Raw genomic sequence first — 23,227 nt, 5'->3', positions numbered from 1 at the left:
CCAGGTTGCGAATAGCAGCATCTTGCCTTTGTATGTACAGTTGTTTCTCATCATTTTGTTCCACAAGGCACCTTAGCATATCCTTGATCTCTTTCAGGTCATCATCCCTGGGTTCTTTGTTCCTATTAACTTCACAAGAAAAAGAAGAACCATCAAAGTAAGGGGTTGAGGAAATATAAGAAATATAAGCGCAACCATGAAAGTGACCATCTTGTCCACCACACATATCACATACATTCCACACATAAGATTGAGTTGGTGCAAATTCGGGAATATTTTGATAATTTTGCCATGGGTGGTTTTCTTCATAATATGCATAAGGAGGATTAAAAGCAGAATTACCAACATAAAAATTCCCATAATTCCAGGATGCCATATTTCTCAATTAACAAGTAAAACAAAAAAAAATCAAATACAACAAAACAAAAATAAAAGTTCAAACTTGTAACCTAGCAATATGTACACTTACAGCTATACCATTAGTTCCCCGGCAACGGCGCCAAAATTTGATCACGCCCAACTCTCGTCCTAAAAAGGATAAGCGGTCGCTGCAAATATAATCCGGTCTAAAAGTCCGGAGTCGAATCCCACAGAGAACTAAGGTTAGCTGTATCTGTTTAATATCACCAAGAAGACAAGATTGAATAATGTTCTAAATTATAAAGATTGAGATTTATATTTCTAACTAATTAACTAGCAAATACTACAAAGCGATAAAATTACCAACTAACGAGACAAAGGGTTGGAGACTAAATTAAGGAGGTCTAGAGTTATGATTTCCCCAATTGTCGGAATCCTTCTAGCTATGTTCCCTACAATTTCGCCAATGTATTCTCTACTGATCGTGAGCACTTTAGGTGCCGTAATTCTCTCTCGAGCAACTACAACAATTTACTAGACATAGTCTCTCGAACTACGCTAGTTGGCTTTATTTAACCGCTCATTATGACCACGTCAAGGCTTTGTTATTTCTAAACCTACCTTTAAACCCAATATATTGATTTCTCACATACGTTAGGAGTGACGTTGTTCAACAACTACCTAAATATGTACTCTCTCTCGAGCAACACATAATAAATAGGTACAGTCAATCGATGGTCATTCAATCAACAACAATAAACACGTAGTTGAACAAGTAGAGAAATCCAACGGCTCAATTATATAAAAACCTAACAAGAATTTATCCTACAAAAGGTTCTATCAAAATCCTAGATAACAAATTAGTTATTCATAATAGTATGTAAAACTACAATACAAAAATCATAACCAACAATGAAAAATAGGAAGAGGAAGGAAAAACTCGTTGAAGAATTCTCCGCTTTGCTCCCAGTGTATTCTCTGCCTCCTTAGGTCGAATCTGTGTCAAAAATTGGTCTCCTCCCCCCCAAAAAAACTCTTCTCTTGGACGCGTTAAACCTTTTATAGGTTGTGTGGTTTTTGCTTTGGACTTCCGAATTTGCCCTTTCAAATACTTTTCCCGCATCTGAACTAGCGCGGGCGCGCTAAGGCCGCGCTAATGCCCGCGCTAGTGGGGTTATATTCTTCTTCTGATGACTGGACTAGCGCGGGCGCGCTAAGGCCGCGCTAATGCCCGCGCTAGTAGGGTTTTCCTCTGCCAAGCCGAGCTTCATTTCCTTAATTCGTCCACTAGTTCCAATTTTTGCCCGGATCACCATCATAAGTCTTCATTTGAGTAGTGCACTCATGTGAAACACAAAAGTCACCATTAGAGCCAATTTTTGCATTATTTACACACTTAAAACAATAAAGCATCCTTAAGTTAGAGCCCGAACGTAGGCCAAACTATACAATTTAGCCTATTATCAAATATGCTGAAAATAACTTAGTTTCAATAGGAGTAGCATAATAGGTTTGAGAATTAGGATTTTAAATTTAATTACTTGTTGGCTTGTAACTGTTTCATAATTCCAAGGCCCAAGAAAAAATTTAATGCTTTATTATTTTTAAACTTAATATATAAATATATTTTTCACATTGTAAATTTATTCGGTACGATTCGGTACTTTTTCGGTTTGTTTTCATAAGATAAAAAATATATCCTAATTATCGGTATTGTTATAAATTTATACAAAAACCTATGATTTTATTAAAAAAAAACCTAAAATTCGGTTCGGTACGGTATGATTCGATCGGTTTAGTCGATTTTTAAATATCCATTGACATCCTCAGTATCTACTCAAACATCGTCACATGAAATGCAAATGTTAAGGAGGAAGAAGACTTTGGCCACATGGTCACATACTAATTGAAGTATGAACAAGAAAACAGCTATGAAATTTCAATTATTTCTACAAAATAATAGTTGGTATGTATATAGATATATATAATCCCAAGTACAATAAGCTCCCATTGTACTTGGGATTATATATATACCCTTCTCTCTTTGTAGTTAGTTACCAATTACCAATATTCCTACCCACTTTTCAATATCTCACTTTTCTTATTTAATTTGCCTTTTCTTCTTCTTTTCCTAGCTTCTTCACAATTGCAAGATATCACCCTTTTGCTTTACTTTTGAAGTTCCATTCTTGTTATCAAGTGAGTTAATTCTTGGATATTGTTTTGGTGGGGTTTTATGATTAATTGGTATGTCATCTATCTATTTCTTTCGTATTCTTACTTGTTTTTGCTGAATTCTCCTTGACTTTTGACATGATGAGTGGTTTATTTTTGAGAAATAGCAATTTTTTTTTTTTTTTTGGTTGGGAAATGGTGGTAAAGTCTAGAAAAAGAAATGTTCAATGTTGTCTTTTTGCCTTTTCGTTTTCGTTTCCCTTGGGCAATCAGACATGGCGAATTGGGTTGCAAGTTTGAGAGAGAGGAAGGAATTTTGGGTGTAAAATGGCTGGTGAATGCAAAGTATATTTTTGTGTTCTCATAAGTCTTAGCATGTCTCGGGCTCGAGCCCTGGAGAGGAAAAAACATTTTGTTAGGAGAGCGCTTCCCCCTCAAATGGGCCTAACATAACGCAAATTTAGATATAGTCGGGCTCCAAACCTAAAAAAAAGTCTAGCATGTCTTGAAAATAGTTTAATTTTTATTTATAAATAGTACTTACAAGAGAACATTTAAGCAATCAGATCTTTTTTTTGGTTTAATCATTTGGTGTTTTTAATTTACAAGTCCGACTAATTTAAATTCGCGTACTACAAAACCCACTATGGAGGGCTTTTGTGCTTCCTATCAAGACTCTATTTTTAATACTTGAATCCGAAATTTCTCCAACCCCGAGCAATCTTAGTTACTGGTGGGGGTTCGATTCGTTAGCTGGTATTTGTTTAGTCATTCAGATAGTGACTGGCGTTTTTTTAGCTATGCATTACACATCTCATGTGGATCTGACTAAAGTTGAAGGAAACATTTATTATTCCATCACATCCCTGGCTACTACAATCAGATAAGTTAATACCCAACCACGGGTAAGTGGTCGCTATAAGTTGGAAAATTTTATTTTGTGTCTCATACAACTGACACTAGTTGTATGAGGCATCTTTTTTGTCTCACAGTTTTGTGGACCCAGAAATATAAGATTGGGGTCCACAAATTTGTGAGAGAAAAAGGAGCCTCACACAACTAATGTGAGCCGTGTGAGGCACACAATAAAACTTCTCCTATAAGTATGAGTTGAAAATTAATAATTTACATCCTTTAAAAAAGTTAGTTTGATAATTATATAGTTTTTAGCATATTAAGTTTTAAATAGTATGCATTTTGTAAAGGTAGGATTTGTAAATTATACTTACGTAACGTTAAAAAATTCCAGAATTTATACATTTAAAACACCCTAGCCAGGTTATTCACAAGTTGGAAAAGTTGGTGAGATGTTAGGTTCATGCTCTTTTTGTACAAAACGTATTTATTTAAGCTTTATACCTTAATCGCACTTTTTCAACTTCAAACAATGCCTAACAAAAGTTATATCCTAATTACTTTAATTGACACATGCCTAACTTTTTTATGTCATTTTCTAGAGGAAAAAACTTAATTAGTCCTTTAAGTATGGGCATAGGAATATTTTTGTCCTTTATCTATACTAGTAGTGAATATAAGATATCCCTTATCTTTGTAAAAGAGACAGTTTTGGTCTATTCTTAACAGAATTGTTAAAACTAACGGAAGTTTTCTTTTACATGATGAGTGGCAATGTGGAAGATGTAAACAGGAATTTGCTTATGAGAAGAGAGAATGGTACTTTTGATCTTCATAATTTCAAGAATGATATTTTGGCTAATGTTCAAAGAATTATTCTAAAATAAATTCTTCTTCTTCTTCCGGGGATTTTATGAGGAACGGGGGATGAAGAAGATACCTGTAAGCGTGAAGTTTTAAATTATTTACTTTTTTAATTTCTTTTTTGTTTGATGTTTCTTCTCAACTAAAATTGTGAAAGATATAAAAAAAATTAAAGGTTAAATCTTTAATCAACGAAATTTAGTTTGACATTTATGTAATCCAATTTCCCAAGAGATGCGAGCTATGATCTATGTGTTTTACTTACGTTTTTGGTTAGAGAACGAAAGATGGAAACTTCGTTAGAATCGTAAATTTGCTATGCATTTTGGTCTTTTACTTGTTATGAATTTTCTAAAAGGAAAGTTTTGGTAGCAGTAATTCTTCACAACAGACTACAAAGAATAAATGGTCCTCTTCTCTTTCTTTAGTTTAGTTTAACTCTTGCCGTTGATTTTAGGTCTTTCCCGTTAGTTTTAGTAGCACCATTAAGAGATAAATCAAAACTGTCCACTTTTACAAAGATAAATATATATTCACTAGTATAGATGAAGGACAAAAATACTTCTATGCCCATACTTAAGGGACTATCTTAGTCTTTCCCTCTCATTTTCTATTTATGAAACCTTCCCACTTGAATGAGTGGAAATGAGAAAATCCAAAAGTTAATAGTCTCTAATTAAGGGTTAAAGCCGAGAGTGAATAAATATTGTATTTATTAGTTCTTTTTTGTGGTAAAAGATATGGACTTAGTTACGTATATATATTTTGAAAATTTTCATTATATGTATATGGTTATATATAGTTAAGCTGATGAAGAATATGTAAGCCAGCCTACTAATGACATGTGTCCACCGCACGTAATAGCTTCTAAATTGTAAATTTTATTTTAATTTTTGAAAAATGACTTAAATTTATACCACACTTTTATACGCTGATTATCGTAATTTAATATTTACTCCATCCGTCCCATTTCAACTATCAGTTTTAACTCTTTTTTATGCTCTTTAAGAAAACAATTACAAGGTATAGATTACTAAGTTGCCCTTATTAAATGTTTTGTTTGAGAGTTGCACATTATTAAAAAAAACTACTCCGTACTACTTCTTGAATATTAAGGGTATAATTGAAAATAATTAATGTTTACCTCGAAAATACGAGTAACAATTAAATTTGATTTGTGGTTTTAAAGATATGTAATTTAGTTCAATATCAATTAGTAATCAAGAAATATAAGGTAGAAATGAAAGAAATAAGTGAACCAAACCAATGTTACTCAGCAGTGGTGACCTCGAGATGAACTAATAGTAATAAAGTAAGAACAATAATTGTAAGGGACACTTCTGAAGAGCACTAAGAGAGAAATGTATGATAGTATATTCTTTTGCAAATGATTAGATGATGTTACAAATGATTGGGTCCCCTTTATATAATAGGGGAACGCTAAATAAGGTATATTTCTATTTACAATAAGGAATATTCTTGGCACAGCTGTCAAACCGCTTAGTACGGAATCGTACAATCCTATTTCGGGATTTGCGCCATGATATTGGGGACGTGGCAGGAATCTAGCTTATTCTGTTACAAATCCATAACGGTACAATTTCGGGGTCGAGCATACTTAACTTCGATATTCCTTGCACTCCTATTTTCGGCATTGCATTCCGTACTCGAGCTCGAGTCTAGTCTGTCGACCTCGAACTCGAGCTTACTTGACTTCGGACCTAAGACTATCCCTCGAGCCTGGAAAATCGGGTGCCTGATTTCGACCGTATACAATTAATAAATTTAATCTTGAATTTCTAAGGTGACAATTATTGTGCGATAATTCTTTTGAGCTAAAGCAACAGTTAAAATGGAACGGATAGAGTATTAGTTTTCGGAACGAAAGGACAATTCACTTTTAAAATTATTATATATTAATAAGTAATTTTAAAATATGACATTATTCTAGTTTGTCCCTTCAGTTAGACTAAACATTAGTCCTCTTGGAAAAAAAGGAGTGGAAGAGTGAGAGAGAGTTGAAAACGAACGAAAGATACCAAAAAAGAATAAATAAAGAAAGATAATTTGAAAAAGAATAGAAAAGAAAATAGAAAAAAAAAAAAAAAACATTGACCTATACTAGAAAAAGACAAAAAAAAAACCCATAAATTTCCATATTTCAACTTTCAACAATCACCCAATAAATAAGGTGAAGTACTAAATTTTCCCTTTCATTTGGGGTAAGTGTAAAGGTGACGTCCACTCAAAATTGTCAATATCCAATTTGACCGCCGATAATAATGTCCACATGGTCACATATTAGAGCAACAACCTTAATTATTAACCGTCAGATTCCAAGAATCCGACAGCCAAGATTCTGACACCATGAGAAGTAAATCAATCATTTGTTACAAAAATATTATATATCTTCATTGATTTCATATCCCAAGTATATACAATAATGGCAGTTTCTATAATTATACATATTCACTGCTCTTTTTGTAGTTACCAAAAACCAATGCTTCCCACTTATCCAAATCTCACTTTGCTCTTCAGAGATCCTCATTTTGCTGTACATTTTGGAGTTCCATTCTTGTTAACAAGTGGGGTTCTTGAAAATCCTTTTGGTGGGGTCTTTTAATATCGGTTGGTTATCTATCTTTTTCTTTGGGGTGAAAAAAATCTATTTTTTTGTGTTGCTGTTGCTTGTGTTTTCTTAGCCGACGTTCTATCGGAAACAACCTTTCTACTTTCTCGAGGTAGGGGTAAGGACTGCGTGCATACTATCGGGGAAACCCCACGTGTTGGATTTCGCTGGATTTGTTGTTGTTGCTGTTGCCAGTGGCGAATGCACCATAGAACTACTGGGTTCAAATGGAGCATAAATTTATGTGGAAAAAATCACTAAAATTGCAGTAAATAGTAAATATGAAACCATAATTTTAAATATTGAACCCGTAGAACAAAAATCCTAGATCCGTCTCGGGGGTGTTGCTTGTGTTTGCACGAAAACTTTGTTTGTATATATAGTTTGATGTTGAAAGATTCTTTTTTATGATTAAAAAATTTAAGTTTTTGATACCCTTTTGGCTTTTTGATATGGTGAGTGGTTTTCATGTTTGAGAAGCAACAAATGGATATTTGGTGGCCCAAATGGTGGTTAAGTCCAAAAAAGTGTTCACTGTTTTGTATTTTTACCTTTTTGTTTTTGTTAAAGATTCTTGATTCCCTTTTACAATCTGAAATGGTGAGTAATTAGGCTGATATTTGAGGAGGAAGACTTGATTCTTCAATTGAAATGGTTTGTGAAAGGCTATAATTTTGTAGTCAATGATTTCCTTTTAAATAGTAGAAATTAAAGTAGAAATTTCTTGATCATGAAATCTTTTTACAGAATTGCAATAAGTGCATGTCACTCAACTACTAAGCAAAGATCCTATTATGCTGATTCCAATTCCTCAAAAGTGTTAGCAAACTCTATATGCAGCAATTTTTGTTCTTATATCACCAGAAATTTTCTTGATCATACGAGTTGAGCTTATTTTCCAGCCGAGGGTCTATCGGAAGCCGTCTCTCTGCCCTTCTAGGGTAGGGGTAACGTACATCTTACCCTCTCCAGGTCCCACTTATGGGAACTCACTGGGTTTGTTGTTGTTGTTGTTGTATATAAGTTGAGCTTAAATGAAAGCTGTGAGGTTTCATATCGTCGACCCCAACTTGTTTAGGACTGAGGCGCAGTAGTTGTTGTTGTTGGGATCACTAGATATTTTCTTGTTATATATTCAAGATCGTTCATATTTCTTTTTCTCAACTGTGTGTGGGGAATTTTGTGAGTATGCTACTTTTTTCTTGGTAAACAGATTGGTAAAGTTTCTATCTTTGTGGTTTCTTAGGGTGCAGACACAGATATGTATATGACAAATCCCAGTTCCCTGTCTCTGGGGATGTGGTCCCCACGGCAGTGGCGGAGCTGTTTGCTGATTTCCCATTTCATTGATACTTGCTGCAGGCAATGAATTTGGCAGTGTTGTTAATCTGTTGAAACAATTAAAAGATTGAATCTTCAATGTTTTTCCTCTTTTTGTCCCTCTTCTTCTTTGGCTAGGACTTTTGGAGAGTTCCCAAGTTGGTAATACTTTCACCTGAAGTTATATTATCTAGTGGATTGAAGATGTATATGGTAGAGAGCAAAGGAGGGGCTATAGCTTGTATGCTATTGTCTCTGTTATTGTTAGGGACATGGCCAGCTTTATTGACTCTGCTCGAAAGACGAGGGCGTCTTCCTCAACATACTTACCTTGATTATACCATTACCAATCTGTTGGCTGCTGTGATCATTGCTTTAACCTTTGGTCAGTTTGGGCCAAGCACACCAGAAATGCCTGATTTCCTCACTCAACTCTCTCAGGTTAGTGCCCCTTCAAAGTCAAGAGCTTGATTTGTTTTCAAATTGGACTAGGCATTGATGCTAGCTACCAATTGTATTTTTTAAGTCAATGTTTTTAGTTTTCAATTTAGTGCATTGTTCAATTGGCAAATGGAATACCTACAACCTCTTCCATTGTTGGGAGCACAAGAAACATATTGCTGCTTTTGACATGATAAAGACAACATACGAATAAGTGTAGTATTCTCTTCCAAGTGAGTACAGAACTATATTAATAAAGCAGCAGCAATTTCTTATTGTGCTATACAATGACGACCGGAAAGTATATACATTTGCTTGATAGGTAGAGTTAAATTAGGGGATGATTCATATTATTTTTGAAGAGAGATATGTATGAGCTTTTACCAATTCATTTAAGATCATGTTTCAGAGCTCTGTTTTAAAAGGCAGAATTGGGACTCGCCCGGGGCGGAGCACTCGTAAAACGCCCCTGGGCTTATGTGTGGGGCTTAGTTCCGTGAGACTTACGCCTCGGGGGCTTACGCCCCGGGCACGCCCAGCGTACTGGGCTCGCCTAATAAAGCTTTATGCAATTGTATGTAAATAACCTTGTAAATACTCAAATTTTCTTAATTCAAAATTACTTTTTTCTTAATCATAAATCATTAAGTTGAGAGTATTTTATGTCATAATTAAAATAAAAATTATTGCACGTTATCCACTAAGACTGATATAATAGTTAATTTTAGATAAATCTTTCATTTAAAAATTATTTATTTATTAACTTTTGTTATGTCTTTACTATATAATAGTCCATATTTATTTTATAATTTTTTTGAAATATTATTTTTTCATGTTCACGAGATACAATACTTATTAATCTAATAGCCCAATATTAGCTAGTAATTATTTACAAATAATTAGTCATCATGGTATTGTATGGTAAATTATGTGTCACTTTATTAACTTGTTGAAACTTAAAAATAAATGATGCTACAGAATCATATTTAAATTATGAATTATGTTTTTATAAAAATTCTCTTTCAAATAGAAAGCATATTAAATAAAAGGAGTATTTTAAGAAAAATATCAAATTATAATATCGAAATTCTTTCAAGATTCATTACTCATTAAGAGATACATATAAGATTTCGTATCGAAGTACATCACTTTTGATGTTTGAGTTGTAACGACGTTGCGGCTAATTTGCATATTATAATATTTGTCATACTTTTCTTGTTATTCATAGTTGAACTATAATTTATAAATATTTTAAATAGATTATTTGTTATAATTTTTGTGATTTTAATGTAATCTTTATAATTATTTTTTATTTTATACTATCTTAAAATTCTTGAAAATAGTATAATTTAAAGATCTGTGGGACTTACGCCCCATGTCTCAGAGCTTACGCCTCGCCTCGTCAAAGGTAAAACGCTTCGCCTCACGCCCCCGCCTTTTAAAACATTGTTTCAGAGTAATACTATTCATATTCATCTGTTCTTCTGTTGCCTTTTCTGCTAAATTTGCCTCTACATAACCTGGAGTTTGATTTATTCACATGTTCTTTCATCAATTTACCTGATAGGATTTTCCAAACTCAACTTCAAGTTTGACTGTCACTTGTACTATGCGCTTCTGATTAACTTTACCATGTCATCAAGAGGTCCTCGCTACTGAAGCAGCAAAGATGTGCTACTATTAACTAACATTTCTTCTTTTAGATTACGTCATGCTTCTACTATGATAGGAGAAGGGGAGCCTTGGCGCAATGGTAAAAGTTGCTACCATGTGACCTTCAAGGTCACAGGGTCAAACCGTGAAAACAGCTTCTTGCACAATGTAAGGTTGTGTACATAAGACCTAATGTTTTCTGGTCCTTCCCTGGACCCCACACAATGCAGGAGCTTAGTGCACCTTTTTTCTGTTAAGATAGGGTATCCTTTTGGGACAGGATTTGTCTTGTGTTCAAAGGTCTCTTCTAATAGTTACTTTCCATCTACATGTCATAGGTCTCGTATAGTGTTGTTCATAGTTAAATATGCCCAATAACAAGCTTTTCTGAACTTCCTATATCTTTTGATATTGCGTTTACTATTATCAATGAACATTGCAGGATAATTGGCCGAGTGTCTTGTTTGCAATGGCCGGAGGGATGGTCCTCAGCCTTGGGAACCTCTCAACTCAATATGCTTGGGCTTTTGTTGGTTTGTCAGTCACTGAAGTGGTCTCTGCTAGCATTACAGTTGTTATAGGTATCATTTTAACTTCAGCAACTTCTATTTTTCTGAAGTGAGTCAGTGACTGTCTTCTCTGGCCGGGGTGGGGTGGTGCTAAGGCGAGGTTTGAAACATGACGTGGACTATTCTTTTGGTTATGACAGGAACGACGTTGAATTATTACCTTGATGACAAAATTAACAAAGCCGAGATTCTTTTTCCTGGAGTTGGATGTTTCTTGATTGCTGTTTGCTTAGGCTCTGCTGTTCATTCGTCCAACAATGCTGATAACAAAACCAAGCTTGATGACTATTCAAATGACTGCAAAGACGGAAACGGGTATGCATCTGTATGCTATGCATACTTCCCTGTTTAATTCTTATAACGTTTATGGTTTCCTTTCTTCTGATCATTTTAACCAGTAAATAAAATTTTAAGGAAATCGACTTTTTTTCCGGCTTTAGGTCCATGTTAACATTTTAAGAGTCTTTGCTGTTATAAAATTTGACAAATAACCTATGTTGAGCGGACTCTCCAAAATGTTGCCGCACTCATGTCGGATCCTCCAAAAATACACTACTTCAGGAGGAACCGACACGCCCCGGGTGACATTTTTGGAGAATCTGAGCAACATAGCCAATAATCACAGGAAATTGATGTCCAATTTAATTGCACATTTGCAGGACTAATGGAATTTCTTCCTTCAAACAAACAAATTTTAATACAGGTATTGTGAGCCAGAGCATCTGAAATTTGAATTCCCATATCTTCTACATTATATTCTTATCAATTTGAGAATGCTGAATATCCTCAGGTAGTACAAATGATCTGGAGGATGGTGGTTCTTCTGGGAAGGCCAAATTTGGGACTGCGGCTTTCCTTATAGAACTCGAGAACAGGAGATCAATCAAGGTCAGAATTCTTTTTCTTATTGCATTTTCATGTTTTTCTTCACCATTAAATTTGAGCTTACTGCAGATTTTTTTTTACAGATGTGCTACTTAGAATAATTACTTATCAATCCACTATGCCTCAATCTCAAACAAAGATGTGTATCACGTATAAGGATCCTTTGTGACAATTCTGCTCTATTCAAGTGCAAATCCTTCCAATACTACTTCGCTTCTAGACATTTATCTGTGTGGGCAAAATCAAGGTAGTCTAGCCTTAACCAAAAGTCTCGGGTTCGAACCCTGGGTATGGAGCGCCTTTGTTAGGGAGCGGTTTACCCCTCCCCCCAAATGTGGGACTTCCTGAGGCGAATCTTGATTTAGTCGGGCGCCAATGACACCGGCTGGGAAACAAGAAAAAAAGAAACTAAGGGCAGTCTAAAATAGTGATTCTCCAAAAATCACACTTTATCGCTATACTTGCCTATAAGTCTCTAACCAGACTAAGAAGACTCTTGGCAAATATGAATATACTTTAGGTGTAACACCAACAGAAGAACCTACTTATGTCTTCGTGAAATATATTGTCGTTACATCCTAATTGTTGTATTCCAATGTCTGCTTGCAGGTTTTCGGGAAGGGGACGTTCATTGGTTTGGCCATAACCTTCTTTGCTGGGATTTGCTTCTCTCTGTTTTCGCCTGCATTTAACCTAGCGACAAATGATCAATGGCATACTCTTAAAGATGGAGTTCCACACTTGACTGTCTATACAGCATTTTTCTACTTCTCATCATTTTGTTTTGTGATTGCCATGATTTTGAACCTCACTTTCTTATACTACCCTATACTAAATGCACCCAAGTCGTCGATCAAGGCTTATCTCAACGACTGGAATGGCAGAGGTTGGGCCCTTTTGGCTGGACTTTTGTGTGGTTTTGGCAATGGTCTTCAATTCATGGGGGGTCAAGCTGCTGGATACGCAGCTGCAGATGCTGTTCAGGTTTGTACATTTATCGATGGCTTAGACTTTCAATTAATGTATTTCAACTACGCCTCGATTCCCAAGAAATTTTGAGTTGACTATGTGAATCCACTACATTAATTCCGGTCTATCCAATCATCATAAGGAACCTTCCTCCTTTACCTGAGTTTATTACCGCTCTGCAAAACTCATGTAGCGGAGTTACATATTGAACTTCCCACTAAAGAATCTGAAAAAAGGAAAAACATACACTTGACAACTCTTTACAACCTGCTAATTCTAGAAATTATTGATGTTAAAAAATATTCCTTGTATTCCAGTTTATGTAACTTTTTCCTTTTTAGTCTGTTCCAAAAAAGAATGACACACTTTAAACTTCTGATTTTACCTTTAATGACACAATCTTACAGCCGCACAAATGGGTCATGATATGTTTAAGACCAGAAGTTCTACAAGGCTTTCTTTATTTCTTAAACTCTATAACTAGTGAAACAGGTGCACATAAAATGAAACGGAAGGCGTATATAGATATTATCGGATTGATTACTATATATAATTGGTCTATCGGAAACAACCTCTCTACCTTCACTAGGTAGGGGTAAGGTCTGCGTACACTCTACCCCCTTCCCAGACCCCGGTTTGTTGTTGTTGTTGTTGTTGATTACTATATATGATTCTTTGTGTTAAACACACTTAGTCATTTGAAATATGTGGAAAATTTCAGGCGCTGCCTCTTGTGAGCACATTTTGGGGTGTAATTTTATTTGGAGAGTACAGAAGATCGTCAAGAAAAACATATACACTCCTCGCGGGCATGTTGTTTATGTTCATAGTAGCTGTCGCGATTCTCATGGCGTCGTCAGGGCATCGGAAGTAGCCATGTGTATAATAGTAAGAAAACCAATATAATGTTTTCTGTACATATCATGTTTACCTTTTTCTTGTTGCACCCTTGAAATTAGGGGAATAATTTAGTCGAACGAATGAGTAGGATTGATTTTTTTTACTCCTCTCGTTTATACGATGGTGTTTGATTCGACATAGAGTTAGCATGTTAAATTGGCTTATGTATCCCCGAATGTATTTCAAAAGCTCTTTCTTATGTGAAGTTAATGGAATCTGAATTTTCCTGAAAACAATTGTGTCCTTAGCAATTATTCTTCTGTTCAACCATTCAAGTTCAGTTCAATTCAGTAGAAATCAGATAGTATGATGAATCGTATGAACTAAAAAGATGATTATTGATTCATATAGTTGCTCTTAGCTAGTTTAAAACTCATAAGCCCGAATAAAGGAGAAGGGTTGTGGTAAACTAATAACCAGCGTTGTTGGCCAAAGTAAATGTTAGTTTTGAAGACTGACAAAGGAACTCAGACATGAACTAGGTCCATCTCAGTGGAGCAAAGATGTGGATAGACTTAAGCATGTGGGATGCACGTGAAGGAGATAAACCTAACTTGACAGATTTGATATCTCCTGATCCTGATCGAAAAGGTTGCATAAATGATAAGGAGAAGGACTCCTTACTAAGAAATGGAAGGAGTTAGAGGTTGAAATCAACTAGAACTCTTCCACCAAGGAAGAGTAGCATCAGAATTCTAGTCAATCTCTATTTACTAACTCTATAAATGTTAGTGTTGTTTTCTTTTACAGGTAACGCACATAAGCAGAAGTTAAACGTGAATTGAGAGCAAAATAGCAAGGCAATTTTGCAAGCAGTTCGTGTGTGATTCAAGTGTGCAAACCTGAAGCTACATGAACCAGATAGAAGAACCAGTTCCAAGTGTCTGTCTTTTATTCTAGTTCAATTGTAGTAGGTGTTTTCACATTGTACCTTTCAACTTTATCTAGAGGCAATTGTAATAGGTACTCGGAGTATTCAAGTTAGAGTTAACTTGAAGTTTTCGCAACACTTAGAGGCTGTGTGTTACAACGGGATTAGAGTTAGTCCTAGGTTTACAAAAGAGTTTTTGTAAATGCAGTTTTTGGCTCAGTGATTTTAATGGAGAGTTTGGCAAAGTCCTACTGGAAAGTAGGTCGTGGTTTTTTCACCTTTTGAGCCAGGTGTTTTCCACGTAAAATACTTCTGTTCTTTACTTTCCGCATTTACTATTTCTGCAATAGTAGGTTAAGGAACACTTAGAAGAACCACGTCCTTCCATAATCAGTTTAAGCGAAAAATTGGTCACCACACAAATCACCCCCTCTTGTGTTGTATTGAAGTATAAAACATCAATTGGTATCAGAGCGGGTTATCCTTGAAGAGGTTAACACCTTAGGAACAGATCAAGATGAGTGCACCACCTGGAAATTGGGAAGGACAATCCACTGCTAAGCCTTCACTCTTTAATGGCCAGTACTACTCCTGGTGGAAAAACAGGATGAGAAATCACATCATCGGAGAAGACTATTAGCTATGGGATATTGTTACCGATGGTCCCCTGGCTACCATAAAGAAGAATGTTGAAGGAGTAGACGTGCCAAAGACAAGAGCTGACTGCAATGCTGAGGACTTGAGGAAGTGGAAAAAGAATGTTAAGGCCAAGAAAAGGCTTGTGTGTGGACTTGGTCCAGACGAGTACAGTAGAATTCAAAGTTGTACCACTGCTAAGGAAATATGGGACACTCTGCAAGTGGCTTACGAAGGAACTCCTCAAGTGAAGAGATCAAGAGGAACACTGCTATATTCTCAATATGAGAATTTCACCATGAAGGAAGGAGAAACCATTCAAGAGATGTATACAAGGTTCATCATACTAACAAATGAACTTAAGTCTCTTGGAAGGGTTATTCTTGAAGAAGACAAAGTTAAGAAGATTTTGACAAGGGTTTTGCCAGTCACTTGGGAAAGCAAAATCACTGCAATTCAGGAATCAAAGAACATTGTCACCCTTAAGTTGGACGAGCTAATTGGAAATCTCACTGCCTATGAACTTATGGATGCACCCAAGAAGGAAAGGAGCCTGGCTCTCAGAATCACTGAAGGTGCTGATCTTGAAGAGTATGAAATGGCTATGATCACAAAGGATTACAAGAAGTATCTAATGAGAGGAAAGGGTTCCTCAAGAGGTGCAAGCTACAACAAACCAAGGGTTCCTAAAAAACAGACCAACGAGGGATGCTACAAGTGTGGTAATACTGATCATCACATCGAGAACTGCCCTCAGTGAGAAATTGAATGGAAGAATGAAAGGGCTGAACGAAGAAATAGGAAGAAGGAACACGTTCATCCCAAGAAGAATAAAGGATCAACAAAGGCTATGGTTGCTGCCTGGGGAGAAAGTTCAGATGAAGATTCAGAGGATAAAGATGGAGATGAACAAGCACTTATGGCCATTGGAGAATCTGACGAGGAATCTGAGGTAAGTATAATTCATCTTAAAGACAAGATTAAGTTTTTGTCCAAAGAAAGTATATCTGAGTTACTTCTGGATTTTATTGATGAATCTGAGGTCATAAACAATGAAAAGGAACAGTTGTCTAAGGAGTGTGTGATTTTGAGAGCTAAGTGCAAGAATCTGGAACTTAGGGCTAGTGAAAGTGATAGTAAAAATGCTGAGTTAAAGAACCAGGTTCTTGAACTTGACACCACTGTGTTAGAGCTTAGATTTGAAAATTTAAAACTGAAATTAGGAACAGGTAAAAAGAAAGCTGATCACACACATCTCACTTTAGAAGAAAATCTAGGAAAAATGAAAGATGAGTTGTACAAAAGAGATGAACAGATAAGAGTCCTAAAGGAAGATCTAAGCAAGGTCAAGCACGAGCTAGACAGAACTTGTAAATGGAATAGGTCCTCTGATGCACTTTCACGGCTACAAGAACACCATAGTAGCAATAAGAGAGGACTTGGCTACGGGATCCTTGTACCTAAGTGGGATCCCAAAAGCAAGTACATCACACTTCCTGAGAATAAAATCTGCACATACTGTGGTAAGACTGGTCACTAAGAAAGTGAATGTACTGCAAAAGAAAAGGCTAGTCAAAAGAACAAAACATTTGTTCAAGGGAAGAATAGGCTTCCAGGATGGGCTAAAAAGAATTAATTCACCCTTTTGCCTATAGAAAGGGACCCAAACTGGTTTGGGTTCTTAAGACTAACCCCTGATTTCCTTTTGCAGGTCCAAGTGAAAGGGAGCAGTCAAGTATGGTACATGGATAGTGGCTGCTCAAAGCATATGACTTGAAGCAAGAACAAGTTCCTTTCACTTGAGGACCTCAAAGGGGGTAATGTCTCCTTTGGAAATGGTAAGAAAGGCGAGATCATTGGGGTTGGAAAGGTAGGTAAGACAGACTCACACTCCATTGAGAATGTCTATTTGATAGTTGGCTTGAAATATAGCCTAATCAGTGTATCACAACTGTGTGACAGAGGTAACTTGGTAGCATTCACCTCTACCAAATATTTTGTGATAAATCTTACCACTGACAAGATTGTTTTGCAGGGAAAAAGAGTAAACAATATATACATTGTAGATCTGTCCACTCTCTCAGAAAATGAACTCACTTGCTTAAGTGTGTTGGACAATGATCCCCTCCTTTGGCACAAGAGACTTGGACATGTAAGTCTAAGTCAACTCAACAAATTAGTCTCCAAGGACCTGGTGATAGGGCTGCCTAACATCAAGTTTAAGGAAGACAAAGTTTGCGAGGCTTGTGCAAGGGGGAAGCAGGTAAGATCCTCTTTTAAATGCAAGAAAGTGGTAAGCACGACCAGATCGATGGAGCTGGTCCATATGGATCTCTGTGCTCCAATGAGAACATTAAGCAGAGGTGGTAAAAGATATGTGATGGTGCTTGTTGATGATTACTCTAGGTTTACGTGGACATTGTTTTTAACATCTAAAGATGAAGCATTTGACATGTTTACTTCTTTTGTTAGAAAAACTCAAAAACAACTAGGTAATCAACTTGCATCAATTAGGTCTGATCATGGAACTGAATTTGAAAATGCTAAGTTTGCTGAATTTTGTGATGTGCATGGCATAGATCATAATTTTTCTGCCCCTAAGACTTTACAACAAAATGGAGTAGTTGAAAGAAAGAATAAGACACTTGAAGATATGGCTAGGACTATGCTTCTTTCTAGTAAACTGCCCCATAGCTTCTGGGCAGAAGCTGTAAACACTGCATGTTACATCATTAATAGGTGCATGACTAGACCTCTTGTAGAGAAGACTCCCTATGAGTTACTTAAAGGGAGAAAACCAAATATATCCCATCTTAGGGCATTTGGATGCAAGTGCTTTGTGCACAACAATGGAAAGGACTCCCTAGGTAAGTTTGATCCCAGAAGTAATGAGGGAGTATTCTTGGGATATTCTTCACATAGCAAAGCTTATAAAGAGTACAACAAAAGAACTATGTGTGTAGAAGAAAGTGTACATGTGGTTTTTGATGAAACTAACATTCTTTCTGAGAGACAAGAACATGAAGATGAAGATGAAGCTATTGGGCTGGTAAAAAGTTTAGATGAAATCACAGCCCAGGCTGAAGTTGCACCAGAAGAAGGAATAGGTCCTTCCATCCACGGCAACCTAACAGGGGGAACTGAACAAAGAGGAACTGAATCTAATATCTCAATGGAACCTGTCCATGATCCTGTTGCTCAGCAACAAAATATTGGAAAAACATCAAGAGGAAATCAGTTGGTTGAGAAACCTTACAAGTACCAAAGTTCTCATCCCATTGAGAACATAATTACTGATCCAACCTCTGGAATTAAAACTAGATCTTCATTAAAGAATCTTTGTGCTTTTGATGCTTTCTTATCTCTTATTGAACCTAAAAATGTTGTTGAGAGCTTTGCAGGATGCAGACTGGGTAAATGCAATGCAAGATGAACTCAACCAGTTTGAAAGGAGTCAAGTTTGGCATCTGGTTCCAAGACCCAAGGACAGATCAGTAATTGGCACTAAATGGGTCTTCAGAAACAAACTTGATGAAGATGGAACTGTTACAAGGAACAATGCAAGATTGGTGGTTCAAGGTTATAGCCAAGAGGAGGGCATAGACTATGATGAGACCTTTGCTCCAGTTGCAAGGTTGGAAGCAATAAGACTCCTCATAGCCTTTGCTGCACACATGGAATTTACTCTTCACCAGATGGATGTCAAGAGTGCCTCCTCAATGGCTACTTAAAGCAAGAAGTGTTTGTCACGCAACCTCTAGGGTTTGAAAGCAAGGAGTGTCCTGATCTTGTATATAGACTTGACAAGGCACTCTATGGACTCAAGCAGGCTCCTAGAGTATGGTATGAACGACTATCAAAATTTTTGCTTGAACATGGCTACAAGAGAGGAAAATTGATAACACTCTATTCTCGAGGGAAAAAGGTAAAGATCTTCTAGTAGTACAGATATATGTTGATGACATAATTATTGGAGCAACTACTGAAAAACTAAGTAAGGAATTTGCTAAACTAATGGGGAGTGAATTTGAAATGAGTATGATGGGTGAGCTTAATTTCTTTTTAGGCTTGCAAATTAAACAAGACTCAAATGGAACTATGATCAATCAGCAGAAATATGTAAAAGAGTTGCTTAAGAAGTTTAAAATGGAAGAATCAAAGGAAATAGATACTCCTATAGCAACAGCCACAAAATTGGACATAGATGAACCTGGTTCATCTGTTGATCAGAAGTTGTATAAGGGTATGATTGGTTCACTTTTGTATCTTACTGCTAGCAGACCTGACATTGTTCTCGATTTCAAGCAAATCCAAAAGCATCCCACTTGACTGCTATCAAGAGAATATTGAGATACTTGAAAGGCACCACTGACCTTTGGTTTTGGTATCCAAAAGGTAGTAACTTTAACCTAGTGGGATATGCTGACGCTGACTATGCAGGTTTCCTTGTAGACAGGAAGAGCACCTCAAGTATGGCACACTTTCTTGGTTCATGTCTTGTGTCATGGGCTACTAAAAAGCAAAATTCAGTGGCCTTATCTACTGCTGAAGTTGAGTATGTTGCTGCTGCTTCATGCTGTGCTTAATTGTTGTGGATCAAACAGCAATTAATGGATTTTGAAATTAATGTTGGTTGCATCCCTATTTTTTGTGATAACACTAGTGCTATTAGTATGACAAAGAACCCGATTCATCATAAGAGAACTAAGCACATAGATGTTAGGCACCATTTTTTGAGGGACAACTATGAGAAAGACTTGATCACTGTAGAGTTTTGTGCTACTGATAAGCAGATTGCTGACATCTTTACAAAAGCACTGAGTAGAGAGAACTTTGAAATGAACAGGTTAGAATTAGGGATGATTAAGATCACCTAATGGAACCAGTTCAGAATGCACAATGAAAAAAAAGGGAAATTTTTTTGGTTAGAAAATCTGGAACTTGTGTAAATAACTAGATTAATCTTTGCTCAGTCTCATACTGTAAATAGTATACTCCTCTGCCATGTGTTAATATGACTCACTGATCTCTAACAAAATTTTCTCTATTTTAACAAAATTGAGACATGATCAAGAAGATTCTCAGTGAAGAACCTGGTTCATTAGTACTGGCTTATCTGAATAACAAGGTATGTTTTCTACACTCTGCACAATTTGAAATACTAATATTTAATTCATGAGCAGAGTCCTACCTTCATTCAAAAACATCAAAAGCCTATCCTTTTAAGTTTGAACCAGTTCCATTTCAACTAGAATCCTCACCGTGTTATAATGCCTAGATTCTAGGGAAGCCTAACCGCCTATTCAACCTGCAATTTCAGGGTGATTAGACTTCTATTTGACTACTAAAAGTTGTCGTTGTGTATTAATTGCCCTCCTCTTTTAAATTCATCATCATCACCACTGTCACTCTCCCATAATTTTCAAAAACCGTCAAAATTTTTTGTCTTCTCTTCTCTTCTCTTCCAAAACTCAAACCTCCAATCCTTTTCAGAATCTAGAGAGAATGACAAACCCCCCAAGATAACCCCAAGCACACCTCCTCCACCTACCCCCCCCCCCCCTCGCGATTCCTCCACTACTCCTCAACCCAGCACCACCCCTCAACCTAGGAGAAGGCGAGTAAAGATGCTTGCTCGAAAAACTGTGGCTACAGGTGCGCTTTCAAGGAAATTAAACGCACAGTTAAAGCTAGCCAAGTTCAAGATTCCCAAAATTCTGATGATTCTTTCAAGTCTGCAAGTGAGGGGGAAGGAACTGGGTCTTCTGATTCAGAACAGGTAACGTCTGTGCCAAATCCCTCTACTGAGGTAATCTCTGATGTGGCTGAAAATCTGGAAAATCGATTTGTTTTTGTTGGTTCTGTTGTGGATGTGGAAACTACTGAGTCGCGAAAGAGAGGGGGTAAAAATAAAAAGGGAAAAGAAACTGAGAGTGAGGGTGTACGTAGTGATGAGAAGGGAAAAGGGAAAGAAGTGGTTGATTCTTCACCCACCTCTGAAACTGTTAATATGGCTATTTGTGGAGCTGAGCCAGAACATGTGGAAGAAAATGATCGGCTCCAACCCTATACCACTATAAAATGGCAAGAGTGGTCGATGCAGCATGTTTGGATTTGTTTCTATTCTACTATTAATGCTACTGCTTGCTGAAAATAATCTAAGTACAATATTTTTGTAGGGTTTTTCTTAATTGATAAAAAGCACTAGGGAAGGGACTTACACCTAAGCGAGTATCTAATGGGGTCTAGAAGTTAGGACAAGATTGTTATATTTGGGATCATGATATAACATTTGCACATAATTACTCACTCTATACCTCTCGGTAGTTTGAGTGACTTTGCCCTAATTGACTTTCTCAAGCCCAATTGGATGTTCAAACAATGCAAGCAAAATTGGCTCAAGTCGGGTATTACTATCTCTAGGTTTAACCCTTTAATTGGGGCTATCAATCTCTTGAATGCACCCCAATTCCTTGTTAGCCTGAATTTCCTAGACTTAGTCTCTCTTTCTCAAGAAGAGTCTACGTCATAAAGGCACGAATCAGTGTTTGCAACCACCAATTCAACAATTAAAGCATGAATCAAGCTGAATATCATTAATCCATAAACAATTAAGCCCTAAAATTGAAGACCCATTAAATACCCACACTAGGGTTGGGTCACAACCCTAGCTAATGAGTTTAGCTACTCATAATCAAGGTAGAAATCAAAGATGGAGATGAAATATAAGCCGTAAAAGTTAATTAAAAGAATAAAATCTAAGATTAATAGCCCAAGTATGAAAAGCACAGAGTTTGTCATCATCAAAAAGGGGGAATTTGTTGGCCCAAGTAAAGGTTAGTTTTGAAGACTGACAAAGGAACTCAGACATGAACCAGGTCCATCTCAGTGGAGCACAGATGTGGATAGACTTAAGCATGTGGGATGCACGTGAAGGAGATAAACCTAACTTGACAGATTTGATATCTCCTGATCCTGATCGAAAAGGTTGCATAAATAATAAGGAGAAGGACTCCTTACTCAAAGAGAACACGGTTTAAGAAAGGGAAGGAGTTAGAGGTTGAAATCAACTAGAACTCTTCCACCAAGGAAGAGTAGCATCAGAATTCTAGTCAATCTCTATTTACTAACTCTATAAATATTAATGTTGTTCTCTTTTACAGGTAACGCACATAAGCAGAAGTTAAACGTGAATTGAGAGCAAAATAGCAAGGCAATTTTGCAAGCAGTTCGTGTGTGATTCAAGTGTCCAAACCTGAAGCTACATGAACCAGATAGAAGAACCAGTTCCAAGTGTCTTCTTTTTTTTCTAGTTCAATTGTAGTAGGTGTTTTTATATTGTACCTTTCAGCTTTATCTAGAGGCAATTGTAATAGGTACTCAGAGCATTCAAATTAGAGTTAACTGGATGTTGTCGCAACAGTTAGAGGCTGTGTGCTACAATGGGATTAGAGTTAGTCCTAGGTTTACAAAAGAGTTTTTGTAAATGCGGTTTTTGGCTCAGTGATTTTAGTGGAGAGTTTGGGAAAATCCTACTGGAAAGTAGGTCGTGGTTTTTTTACCTTTTGAGCCAGGTGTTTTCCACGTAAAATACTCGTGTTCTTTACTTTCCGCATTTACTATTTCTGCAATAGTAGGTAAAGGAACACTTAGAAGAACCGGGTCCTTCCATAATCAGTTTAAGTGAAAAATTGGTCACCACACAAATCACCTCCCACCCCCCCCCCTTGTGTGGTATTGAAGTATAAAACATCACTTGTATAGTTGATGTTAGGGTGTTCCTATCTGGTAATGTATTGCTTATAAGGCCAAGGTTNCCCCCCCCCCCCCCCCCCCCCTTGAAGTATAAAACATCAAGTGTAAAACTGGTGAATCTATGAATCGTCACAGTTCATAATGTATTGGTCTGAGATGAGCTTGAATGGAACGACATGATTAGTGAGGATTCGTATAGTTTATTTTTAAGAAGAAATCCTTTATGATCTTGTATGTTGCGAACAAGCTTTAAAGACATTGTAGTTTTGCCTATCCAAATACAATTCTGCAACTCATTCTATGTATCCATTTAAGTGCAGACGAATTGCTCTTTTTCTTCTCCTT

The 23,227-nt window shown here is 36.6% G+C and overlaps 1 protein-coding gene across 6 annotated transcripts; it reads left to right on the top strand.

Annotated features, from left to right (window-relative positions):
- Positions 2,407 to 13,867, top strand: LOC109226899 (ureide permease 1-like). Of its 6 annotated transcripts, none has more exons than XM_019391804.1 (8): positions 2,407 to 2,607; positions 8,342 to 8,644; positions 10,740 to 10,878; positions 11,007 to 11,181; positions 11,526 to 11,569; positions 11,657 to 11,754; positions 12,361 to 12,735; positions 13,442 to 13,867. In XM_019391804.1, the coding sequence occupies exons 2-8, from the start codon at positions 8,408 to 8,410 to the stop codon at positions 13,592 to 13,594; spliced, it is 1,221 nt and encodes a 406-aa protein (XP_019247349.1). In that variant the 5' UTR covers positions 2,407 to 2,607; positions 8,342 to 8,407; the 3' UTR covers positions 13,595 to 13,867. The 6 variants fall into 6 exon arrangements, with proteins under 6 accessions (XP_019247349.1, XP_019247348.1, XP_019247352.1 ...); XM_019391803.1 differs by having other exon boundaries at positions 8,130 to 8,644; XM_019391807.1 differs by lacking the exon at positions 2,407 to 2,607 and adding an exon at positions 6,397 to 6,882.

The sequence above is a fragment of the Nicotiana attenuata genome, chromosome 6 (assembly GCF_001879085.1).
Source record: "Nicotiana attenuata strain UT chromosome 6, NIATTr2, whole genome shotgun sequence".
Classification (NCBI taxonomy): Eukaryota; Viridiplantae; Streptophyta; class Magnoliopsida; order Solanales; family Solanaceae; genus Nicotiana; species Nicotiana attenuata.
The sequence above is the reverse complement of the archived record's forward strand: the minus strand, read 5'-3'. Positions and strand labels throughout refer to the sequence as shown.

Bases quoted from the DNA above. Each gene is read 5' to 3' on its own strand.
- LOC109226899 (XM_019391801.1), top strand. From the start codon at position 7,352: ATGTTTGAGAAGCAACAAATGGATATTTGGTGGCCCAAATGGTGGTTA. The intron at 7,484-8,341 runs GTGAGTAATTAG...TTCTTTGGCTAG, and splicing joins CCCTTTTACAATCTGAAATG to GACTTTTGGAGAGTTCCCAA. The intron at 10,879-11,006 runs GTATCATTTTAA...TGGTTATGACAG, and splicing joins TAGCATTACAGTTGTTATAG to GAACGACGTTGAATTATTAC.